The sequence below is a fragment of the Ischnura elegans genome, chromosome 9, assembly GCF_921293095.1.
Source record: "Ischnura elegans chromosome 9, ioIscEleg1.1, whole genome shotgun sequence".
Taxonomy (NCBI): domain Eukaryota; kingdom Metazoa; phylum Arthropoda; class Insecta; order Odonata; family Coenagrionidae; genus Ischnura; species Ischnura elegans.
The window spans coordinates 5240706-5253172 of NC_060254.1; the positions used below are offsets into that span (position 1 = coordinate 5240706).

General features: G+C 40.5%; 1 protein-coding gene across 1 annotated transcript in view; it reads left to right on the forward strand.

Annotated features, from left to right (window-relative positions):
- LOC124165870 overlaps positions 1-11892 on the forward strand; it is a 67578-nt gene extending 55686 nt beyond the window's left edge. The window contains exon 4 of the mRNA XM_046543407.1: positions 10099-11892. Coding sequence (XP_046399363.1) covers positions 10099-10392 — 294 coding nt within the window. The 3' untranslated portion in view covers positions 10393-11892. The remainder of the gene's footprint in view (positions 1-10098) is intronic.
- Positions 11893-12467: the final 575 nt, after the last annotated feature.

Here is a 12467-nt window from a genome sequence, read left to right on the forward strand (position 1 = left end):
ACGCTCTACGCCAGGAGACAGACACCACGGGGCACAAACGCATCTGGTGAATGATATTCCTCGAGAATTTATTAGTACGTGACATTTCGCTCGTGTTGCGGTGGGAAGCGTTTAAAATGTCGTGCGCCCTGCGGCATTCATTTGTTTATCCTCTAGCGCGCATTCCTATTTTTACTCGTTCCAATAATAACGTGAGAGACGCTCACACTTGTCTTGCACTCTATATTCACTGAAATGCAAGCGACAACTAATAAAAAAAAGGCACGAACGTGACGTGGCACGCTTCTCTCCCTCTCGCGGCGGGCGGCCGTGCTAAGTGAGCACTCTTAAGCTGCGCGCCGCGAGGCTCACTTTTTTCCTCTTTCTCCCTTCTTTTGTTTTCCGAGAAATCTGAGCACTCGAGACGAACGACGAAGAGGCAAAGCGCAAACACGGGACTACTCACACTCACTGAAGGGGGAACAGGGGGGGGGCCTCCATCCCCCCTTCTCCACCACCGTAATTGAGGACGCCTTGCCGCCCATTTAACTTACTCGTGTGTACATTGATCATGGACTGGGGACAGGTCAGGTCCCAGCAAATGGACCCGGCGCGGCGCCCACGTATTATAAATATTATACGTCTTCCTCCATGTTTTAAGAAACTAGATGGGAGCATGAGTTATAAATATAGGACACAGTCTCAGGCGTTACTTTGTGGAACTGCTTCATCGTAAAATAAAATACTTTGTTTTATTCCACACTTTATTTTAAATAGTATCACATATCATCATTTATTGTCATATGTCATCAGGATAATAGCATGATATGCAGAAACCCGGGTCGTACTATTGAAAATAAAGTGTGGAATAGAACAAAGTGTTTTTATTTTATTTTATGAGTTAGAAATAAGTCATTCGTAATCTGAACCGCCAGTCGGTCTCCCCAAATCCATCGGATTCATAGCATTTCAACGTCTTTATCGCGATTAATACAATCAATTGCAAAATTTGAGAAACAATAGTTCGCTGTGGACTCATTGCTTTGCTATGGACATTCTGGAAAACCAATTGAAAAGTGATCACTCAAAGTGGCCACCGGATAAATACACAGCGAAAAAGGGGTGCGTCACCTCCTCCAGTATATACGATATTTATGTAATGCCGTTTGTGTAAGCAGCAGTCCTGCTTTTCTGCCGCTTTGGATTCCAACGCCCCCTGGTGGGAAGTCGTAGAGGAGTGATGCGGGCGCTGGACGTTGTTCCCGCAATTGCACGCCGCCTTCAGGGGTTGTAGAGGTATTTTGAATTGAAAGAGGTCATTCGGTCAAAGTAAAGGGAATTCCACTCTCATGAAAAACTCAAACCATGCTCACCTAATGGGGTCGTTCTATCAGACCCAATTATCACCCTACATTAAAAGAATGCGACAGATTGAATGGAAATATAAATAGGGTGGTTTCCTATTATTTTGTTATTGCCTAAATCGAAGGATTATTACTCCTGGAGTACGTATTTCACGCTTCTAGATTTTTAAATGACGATATCTATTTTTCGCGATTAAACGAAAAGTGAAAATTTTCAAGCTCGCGAAAACACGACGGCTGAGTAGGAATGCTGGGAAAAGTCCGTGTGACGTCATTCTGGTTCCCGCTGCCGCCCTATGAGGTGACCTTGGGCGCTGATACGACATATGCTGCTAGCAGGTAGCAGAGTACGCCGCTATCAGGTAGCACTTGGCTTAAATAAGGATTATTATTACTCTGTTAAACGAAGGAAACTTTCCGAACCTAGCTAATTTTAATGGGTGATTATTAAGAGATGTTTCCCTGAGCTCTGTGCGTCATGCATGAATTGGTTATCTCAGGCGATATAAAACTCCTATCAACTCGTATAGAAACTAGGTCCATGTGACGTCACGTGAAGTGGTATCGCATGGGCGCCAATCCGGCCTTTTTCAAATGAGGATAAAATTGACCATTGCCATTCGTCTAAACTGTGATTTCTAAAACCAAATAATTTGTATATTATGAATACACTAATGGTGGGTAACGAATAGCAATCAATGCCTTTCGTTTTCTTTGATGAAGGAAACTACCCTATTACGGATAATGAAAAATCCTCCTAAAAACCCTACATTCTGATTTCTATTAATTAGTTAAATTGTGGGAAAGAAGAGAGGTTTCAATGGAAATGTGATGGTGCAGAAGAATGAAGAAAATTAAATGAATGGACCTTGTCAGTAATGAGGAAGTGCTAAGAAGAGTGGGAGAAAAAAGAAGTCTTCTAAAACATCTCAAAGAAGAAGACGGGCGAATCGGCTCGACATGATGGCTTGATGAATGTGATCGTTGAAGGACAAGGCACGTGAAAGAATTTAAATGAAGGCCCAAAATAAACCACATAATATTGGTTAAGAAAGGATTTTATGGAGAAGAAATGACATCAGAATCAGGAATTTAGTGGAGAACTGCTTCAAAGCAAAACTTGGATTGTTGATTTATGCTGAGGCTCATGGGATTGCGTTGCCAGGCAATAAAAATAAATTCATCTCGAAATCCTCGCCCGACACGCCAATTGGACATGTGGGCGGGTGGTGACGTCATTTCGCAGTCCAATGACGAGCGCGAATCCGAGAAGTCTTGATCGCATGGCCCACCAATCACGTTTTAATGAATATGGCGCCCGAAATACGAGAAAGCAGAGGCAGCCAGAGAGAGAGAGAGAGAGGGCCTTATACGCTCTTGCGTTCAGTGGCGGCTCGTGAGTCAAATGCTGGGAGGGGCACACTCTTCTAGGGGGTCAAAATTTTTGAATATTTTGTGTATTTTAGTGAGTTTTTCAGGCAGTATAGAGGCCACTAATACACAAAGCAATCAGTAGCACTAAAACACTAACTCGATTAACACAACTACAACTAATCCTATTTACATTAAAACAATTTACACATAATAAATCAACTGGTCACCAAAACAAGGTATACTGCAACGCTGCAACATCAAGATTATACGGCCGCAGGCCGGCGCGGCGATGTCAACGCACTAGTTATGTCGTAGCACCAGCTCATAGCACCAGCAGTCCCCACCCCGACCACTCCCCATGTAACTGCATGTTTATATGGATTGGGACGTTCTGGCCAGCGCCCCGCGGCTACAAATGCGAACTTCTCGCGCTATTTATGTTTTTCCTACATTTTCGATGTATGCGATTGAAAAAACACCTTGGTTAATCTTCTATATTATTTCTACTTACCTTTTTCTCAACTTATACGCAACCAAACTCTACAAATGAGGTACCAAAATGCACAGAATTTATCAGAGAACATGTGACGGCATATCTTACTTCCTAAATATTGCTATTGTTTCCTAAAATTGGTTTTTAAATAATAAAAAAAAACAAAAAAAAAACGGTAAATATTCCTGACGTTAACGGCGCACAAACTGATACATTTGTTCATTTGCAACAATATCTCGCATTCTTTAAATAACTTTTATCAAAATGCGGCTGATTCCACATTCAAGTCTCCTGTTGATACGTAAGTATGAGTCATCATAAGCGTTTAACAGAGGATAGTGTAATTACTTCCAATGTTGTGTTTAAAGAGGTCCTCTGACCTCAATTTGAACATGAACATTCCAATTAAATTTGTGCATAAGACCCTGCCTTTTTTTCTACATTTTAAAATTATAAACGCGCCTATCCCTCCGTGGACCTGCATAGAAAAGATCGGGGGAAGCCCTCTGGGAGCGGGCGCAGCACACTCGTAGATGTACAATTACAATTCAATTTGTTTATGTCGCCTTCGAAGTGATGCACATTTTTATCATCGTCTATTAGCACGGCGCTGTCATATATACTCGCACACACCATAGCACCTCGTATTAGCACACACCATAATTATCCTATTCTCAGCATCGTCAACCTCGAAACTCATATTTAGCCAACTTTCCAACACCTAGGGCATTTGTATCTAAACCAGGGGAGAAAAAATTAACGAGGAAATATAAAATAGTAAAAATAATAATTAATATAGTTTAGTATACCAACTTGACGCAACTTGACAAAGCAGGGGTCATTGGTAGGAATTATAATTGAACGGTGCCGTCCGCTCATCATATTTGGGATCTAAATACACCTGTTTTAATTCGGCTGATGCATTAGAGAGATAACCTACCACGAACAAAATATTCTCCTTTCAGAAATTTTCCATTATCTAGAAATATGAAAATCAAATAGTTGCCGTTCACTTTTCGTGATAAGTAGTGAGGTAATGAATCATAATTTGTAAAAGAATTCCGTAAATGGAAGAGAAATATCACTTACGATGAAAAACAAACTGCCCACATTCGTCATCGTACTTTGGAAGTATTAAATCGCAAAGTATGTCACTGGCCACTTTTCATGAGTTGTTGACGTCATTAGAGTTGGGGTTTATTGGCTCATTCATGGAGAGGAAACCTTTGACTTAGGGAAGTAATCGCTAATCAGAGCAACAGCAAGATCGTCAACAACGAACCATGCGAGGCATAATATGCGCGGGGAAGGAGGCCGAGGAGTAGTGGAGATGAAACGACGACCCTCTCGGCATGAGCTCGTGACGTCATGAAATTGCCTGCGAAAGATTTATGTCGGTGGATTTTTCGCGCTAATTGCTCTCGGGAAGACGGATAGAGAAAAATGGAGAAATACGGGTCACCGGGTAATATTTCTCAAACTATATTTCAATTGGAAATAATGAATGAATGGTTAAAACAGTCCACTCATCAATCCCTTTAATGGACCATTGTTCAATTGCTCGGGTAAGACTATGCATGCCTGCAAGTCCAATGGCAAAACTATTGCCTCGATCCGATATAGAAGAGGATGAACACTTCGCGATCGGACATCAGGAGATAATGAGAATTGAAGGTGGTCAGCCTCTCGAAAAGAATTTTTCAATTGAGATTCCAAGAAATGAAGCAAAGAAGAACTTTTCCCATTTTAAGTCTCAAGCACGAGAAGAAATTAATGAGAAACGAGAGAGGGCAGCCAATTTGTGGAATCCTATAGCGAAAGACATCGTGGAATGTAACGCTTGAAATGCGGCAAACGGAGATTCTTTGGCAAATACTTTCGACGTTATTTAAATACATGGAATAACTGATGATGTTGTATGCGTATCAATCGATGTTCATTTAAAGTTGAATATTTCTTTTTGCTTTTAAGTTCCCCTTCGGTATTATATATTTGGCATATTCGAGAAATAATCTCAAAAATAAGGGCCATTTTGAATCATTTCAGTTCAGAGGTGTATTTTTCTGTATCGCTAAAACTATCTCATACTTAGACTTGGGCCTCAGATGAAACATAGCAGTGCAACTAATACACAACGCTGTTTGGAATTTAATGGAAATCTACTGATTAGCCTCTACGATATTGAATAATATTATTGGAAAGAAGGCTTCCGCGGAGTGGTGTCGATGATTGGCTGCTTCTTTCTGTCAGGTTCTCTCCCGCATCCGTTCATCTCAGGCGACGATATGTTTCGCAAACGCTGCAGTTTGCTTCTTCAGGTGCGAGGTGTAGGATGCAGTTGGTGATTTCCTTATATAGAGTACCTTTCCTTCGGCCGGGTTCGTTTTGGAGCGCTTTCTTGTTTCCGCCGAAATCGACTATTCAGTACTAATTCTAGTACTAGCACTAGTTCAGTATAGAGGAGACATTTTATTGAAATTAATAGTTTTCAATGAGAAAGTAAGTAGTTTAGCTGAAATTTTATTACTTCAATGAAACAATTCATAAAAAAATACATATTTTTTACACATTATTATTGGCATAGCAGTTATTTAATAGCTGAACTTCGTGTCAACATTTTTTTCTGAAAGTACACACAGCAGAAATCATCTCGATAGCATTTTATATTTTGAAAAATTTAATTGAAAATATGAAATTATTTATGAGCCATTTATAAAATAACAGACATATTTAAGCCATAAGAAAACATGAAGAATAAATTTACTAGCTCACTACTAGTTTCCATTTGAATACAAGGGAAAGGTTGATGGCCCCGTGATAATCTCTGAATTTTGGCAATGATGCTTTAATGCGAGAATTTGTGTGGTTCAGAAGCTCTTGAAGGTCTACCTTACATTTTATTTCTTCCTCTGATATCCCCGCAGGTTATGCAGATGTTTTTTTTTTTGGTCTAGCCCATTTCATAACTAGGGTAAATCTGGTGGCACATGTCCTGATAGTTTTGCGAATACTTTTGTGTTGAAATTTTGTTAAATTGCAATCAACAATCGGCGAAAGAGCTACTTCTGGCGTCAGTTCATTTTCAGTGGTAGGTATTGCCCTCCATTTCTGTAACATCCGTTTCCCTCGGGTGGAGGTGCTCGGGTTATTTCCGTGATTATCCTCGCTGCCGAATCATTCCCTTACTAGCGCAGATGTGGCTAGCGATAGCTCTGCTGCTTATGCTTTCACTCTTAAAATCAGTCACTTTTCTTCTCTTATTGTTTTAATACCCTATATAATATAATACCCCATCACTAGACCTCTCAAAGTCTTTCTTTGGCCTTTCCTGGCTGTTTAACTCAGAAGAACCAGGAATTAGATAGCAACCGTGAAATAAAGTTGTCTTGGAGAAACCGTTAAGTAAAGTCAATGCGAATACCTTAAACAATAATTTGTTACAATATGAGCAAGGAGTCTCAAGGAGTTTATTGTACATGCCTGCTGGGAACAGTATATCCTTCTCTAAGCAACATCGGCAAACCAGTCACTGGCTCTCTTGCATTCGTCCCATTTCTGGAAATACGTATTTAAAAAAGTATTAGTTCATGAGGTTCTTTGATATTTCCTTCGTCTTCACTTCTTGCTCCAAGTTTCACTTATTGGGAAGATATTGAACGGCTAATTAACGTTTTGAAGACAACGAATTTTCTCTTCCATTAACAATAACGTCATGCATTTCTTTTCGTGTTACTTTCACGCGCTCCATTTTTTCTTACCCGAAATGTCAACTATCTGAATCACCCACGGAGAAAATGTAAATTAGCATAAATTCATCGCATAATACAACATACACAATAAGTACAATACTTATTTTGGAAAACATACTTTTTTATCATTGCGAGATATCCTTCTCTAGCGGTAGTTTGGTTTCAACGCTGGAATTTCATGCTCTAAGGAAAATAAACTTTGGTTGTTCGCTTCCGTAGCTCGAGCACTGACAATGAGACTCTTTCGCACTTACGAGCAAAAGCTGACTAATTTGTTCCATGAATTTGTTAAAGGAATTTTTGTTAAACCATTTGGGAGGAAGCATTTGTGGTAAGCCCCGTGAGAGATTCCTCGTAGAAATCGTCCGTGCAGATTTCGAAGAGAAGCAATCCCCAAAAGTGCTAAGTCCCTTCATTATAGAACATGGCAATAAAGCAATAAGCGGGATTTCTACAAACGGATAGCTATGCATTGAGTATCAAACTTTTTAAAAGCTAAATAAAAATCGTATGACTGAAGCAGGGTTTACGGGCACAATAGGGATTAACGCGGCAAGCAGGGTAGTGCCCGCCGCCACTCTTGAGCCCTTTCCAATGTTTGAGCTAATGCGATCTATAAAAGACCTAGGAGAATGTGGTTAGCGAAATTCAGGTGCATAGCGGTAAGATATGGGTTCTCCAAGAGTAAAAAACTATTTCCTTGCAGCCACCCGCTTTTCGAGACAGTCTTCTGCCTTGCCAGCGCAATCGTTGAGTCCGTATTATGTATCTTGTGAATAAAATCGTAAAAAAATTTAAAAAAATTGGAACAATAATATTTATAAGGAATTTATGATGTATAAAAGAGTATCAAACTGTTAAGTCGTCTCACTTTTAGCGAAATGTCCTCAACTATAACTACGACTGCACAAATTTCCGCATCTAATCAACGCGTCGGGCGTTTGGAAACTCACGCACATGACTAGATAGGAGAGGTGAGGTGGCAGGTTGGGGCTGGATTTTTCCTTTGAGAATCAATCTGCCGTTTGTACGAAGGCGCAGTAAAAAGTGCGTCGTGTAAAGCGGGGAATTGGTAAAACATATGCGAGAATGCGTGGACGTGAGATGGCAAAATGGCCCCTGTTCTAATTTCGTTAATGCATTCACGCAATTTCACGCCATTTTAGAAATTAATGCAGCTCTAACCTGCGCAATTCCGCGACCCGTGTAAAACGGCCTTTATAAAATGTGGACGTTACATTTTTCGGGGTACAATATTATTTATACATACAGATGGGTACGGAAGGAAAAAAGGTTGGAAACCGCTGAGAGAGGGATGGGGAAAATGATTGAGAGCGATCCGCAACTCCCCTTTCTCGCAAAGTGCGATGACAAATTCAGGGCCGTCATTCCCTCGGGAAATCTCAACTGAAGTGCGGAGTCAGCATACGTACTTGACATAGTCTTTTATTTAATGACCCGGAGCGCGTGCAGCGAAGATCAGCGAGGAACGTTCATGGTTTGTACGATAATTTAATTTTAATTACGAACCTTACACAGAAATTGCGATGGACATCAGAGCATGAACGTGGTTTAAATCTTAGAATTTATCTTTAAATAAGTGAACAGATGAAATGCTTGCTTGCGAAGTTGAGGATATTTTAAGAGGCCCTTTGTAAATCGTAATTGATTTCACGAAGGACGCAAAATCACGGAAATGGACTCGAGGATGGAGATGATTAATTTTTTAAAAAATTTTAAAATTTAAGAATTTATATTAGGGACATTACTCAATCACAAAGATTCACCACGACCATTAGTTGGGTTAGGTGAGGATAGAGTCCATCCTGGACTAAGACAAATGCGAAAATTAATTTTACCCTTAAAATTATAAAAGACCCGAGCACGGTTCAACACAATGTGATCTCCTGATTGACTATGTAGCTACTTGTTGTAAGAAATTCATTAAATCTATTATTATTAACGAATAATATGCCCAGGAGAAGTAAATGATGTATGCGAGCGTAGCATTCGTTGTAAGTAAATCCGAAGCGTGAGAAAGATGTCCATATGAACCGAAATAGAGGCTTCGGGAGCGGAATAAATGTTGCTCGGTTGATGGTGGCCCCTGACACGTTATTTCACGTGCAATTGTAGTTGCTCCTACATGTAGCTGAGTGCATCTTAGGGGAAATCCCATGCCAACACCCTAAAAGTGGCTCACTGAAGGCTGTCATGCAGATGTAGATGTACGCTGAAGTGCGAATTAACTGACCTGTGTCTTAGTCCAGGATGGACTCTATCCTCACCTAACCCAACTAATGGTCGTGCAGAAGCTCCGTGATTGAGTAATGCCTCTAATCTGAATTATTACCTTCCCAAGTATTGTTTAATGGGATGCTTTTCTGCGATTTTTTCTTAAAAGTAAACTATATTTGTTTACAAAGCGTAAAAACATTGTTCTTTTTTCAACTTCACTTTAATTCATTTCTACTTCAAGTTTACAAATAATAATATCGTTGATTATCGCGGGCTGTCTATATTCCGTGAGATAATAGGGTACACATCTATGCAGTGGCGCAGCGAGGGGGGTTTTTGGGGGATAAACCCCCCCCAGAGCTCAGAGAAATTTTTAAGTTCCATTTTACTTAATTCTATTATCATTCTATCTAATATAATAGTGTAACAATAAATAAAATATCCCTCATAAAGCCGTAAAACTCACCATTTTGAACCATTTATCTTAAAGTTCCGCAATTTATTAGTCTCGCACCAACCTCTTATCCTGTTGGGTATACCATACCACCACACACCCCGGTATTAGTTGTACCTAAACCCCCACCCCCCCCCCCACCCTCAATTCCTAGCTGAGCCCCTGCATCTATGCATGTCTAAGTTCTTAGGAGTAAAAAATTAGATTTAAAAAATATAATCCTGATTTTGAAATTGAGATTAACCAAAATGTTATTGGATAACGCTATTTCAGTGCGCAATGCGTGAGTGTTTAAAGTGAAGAGAATGTGAAAGAAAACTTTCGGAATAACAGTGAATTTATAACTTTACCTTGAATGAATAGAATACAGCATGAAATAAATGTCTGATGATATAGTTGGCCCTTTTTTGCATTCCTAATGGCGATGTTATTTTTTTTCGTTTCCAGCGCACGTGCTGGTGGAATGAAGTTTGCAAGGAGGAGTTCCAGACGCAGTTCCGCTGCCGCTGTCCGCTGTGGTCGTATTGCCGCAGTCCCGGGCGATATTACAACGCGTACTGCTCCATCACGTCGACGGGATACACGTGGGTGCAGCCGGAACACCACCTGGGAGGCATCGGATTCAACCCCGCCGCGGGCACCATGACGCACCACGCCGGGAGTCGACCCCGGTCCACCAGCAAGGGCGGACGCAGCGGCGGGGGCCCTGGCGCCGGAGTCCCCCTGCCGTCATTCCACTGAACTAATCAAGAACTTCGAATCGGACGGAACCTTTCTCATTGTACATAAATCATATTCTGAATTAACGCTGTTAATATTAACCCCCAAAACACGGATTATGTAATTAACACTGGAACCGCCGTCTATTTCAAAAGGACCAGCCATTTAACTGCCTCTGCGTCGGTTGCCTTGACTCCTCATGATCCAATTATAAATAATAAAAAATGACTGCCTCGTCTGTTTCACTTCTCTAGACTGCACTCTTAAAACTATTCCGTCATCAAGGCAAGTCGTTGAATACGCTTCCAATTTTGAAATGGCGGCGTCCGCCATTGTTAAACGGCACCTACAGTCTTAACAGGGAAAAACAGGGATTTCGTATTTTTTTAAGGCTATTGAAGGCACGTTAATCGTCCGTTATTCCAGAAGAGTTGAGACGTTTTCCGGACTCTGTCAAAGCTTAAATAATAGAATCCGAAGCGTGACATCTATTGGAACGACGGAAATGAATTGAAACCAATTTTAGAAATATTTGTTGCTAGCGGAATAACAACTAACGAGACGTCGGCAATGAATGATCAACCTTGAAACTCATTAATGGAAATATCATAAATACTTTTTGCTGACGACTCGTCCATTTCTCTTAATATTCGATTCCACATGTATGTGTCGACACAGTCGGCCATTATTGATTTACCCAAACGACGGCGGACTCTAATTCGTAGTTTTTATGAGGCAATCTAGAGGAATCTTTGTTCTTCATGCACCACTTTACCATTAATCCGATCGCCTTGACACATTAATGTCTCATAGAAAGAAAAAGCTACATGTGCCATCTAATATGTTGCAACGGGCCCATTAAAGGCCTCCCAGTAAAGCCTCCTCGTGGAGTTCATAGGCCTTAAATTGATTTCAATGCATTGGCTTATGCAAATCACCATTTATTAGAAAAAAGGGCTATGATTGTTTTTAAATTGCACGAATTTCATCATTATTTCCATCAATTTTCTTTTTATATTCGCTCTTTTCCCTGAAAGTAGAGTTTTTACCTGCAAGCATAAATTTTCTAATTCTTCACCTTCATATCATGTTTTCTACATCAGTCCCCACAATAACCGTTCCATTAAGGGAAGAGAGAAATAGTGATTGAGGAAAAATGAATAGAAGAGCTCATTTGGAGCAAATATCGTTCAAGCGATGCAACCACGCGTTATGGTGCTCTATTTACGATATAAAAAAAACGTCACATAAGAGATCGGCGTCTAAAAAAGGTTACCGAGTGTGCTGTGCATGCATACAAACACGCTTCTTGACATATTCATGAATAGTTTGGAGAGAGGCCGCCAGAGAGCGTGCGGATGGGGTGAGAATGACCCCAGGGAGGGCGGTTCCAGTGATAAACAAAAATCCTGTATCGAACGCAAAGAAGGGAGAGAATGATGTCAACTGTGTATTTGTGAGCGCATAAGCGAATGGCTACGCTTCATTTGACATGTTAATAAAAATTTTATTTGGATAAATCATTCCTCTTCTCACTTGTGGCGCAGAGTAGCTGAACGCGAGGTATGAGAATCGACTCACATACATTTATAAAGTTATTATATTGACAGCTAATCATGGTGCTACAGAAGAATGGGTATGGTCAAATGGATCGACCGATTGGATAATGAAGAAGTCCTCAGAAAATTAGGAGAGGGGAGAAGCCCAAAGAAAACCTAGATAAGAAGATGGAAGATGATAACCTTATAAGCCAACAATCAATAGGTATCTTGAAAATTGAATTGAATACGTATCTAGAGACATGATGGCTTGATGGAGACCATTGTCAAAACAAAATATATGGAACAGGTAAAGTAGGATTTGAAAGAGAAGAAATACATACGAATGGAAAGATTAGCTGATGGTAGGTGAAATATTTCTAAACCTGCCGCGTGAACGGCGGTGAAATATACAAGAATTGCCATGAGAAAAAATTCCCCTGGACCGGGAATCGAACCACGGATCTTTGGCTTACCGGGCCACTGCGCAGACCACTACGCTATCCAGGTTCTTTAATTCTCATGGCAATTATACCGAGGCTCATGGTATTAGGTGTT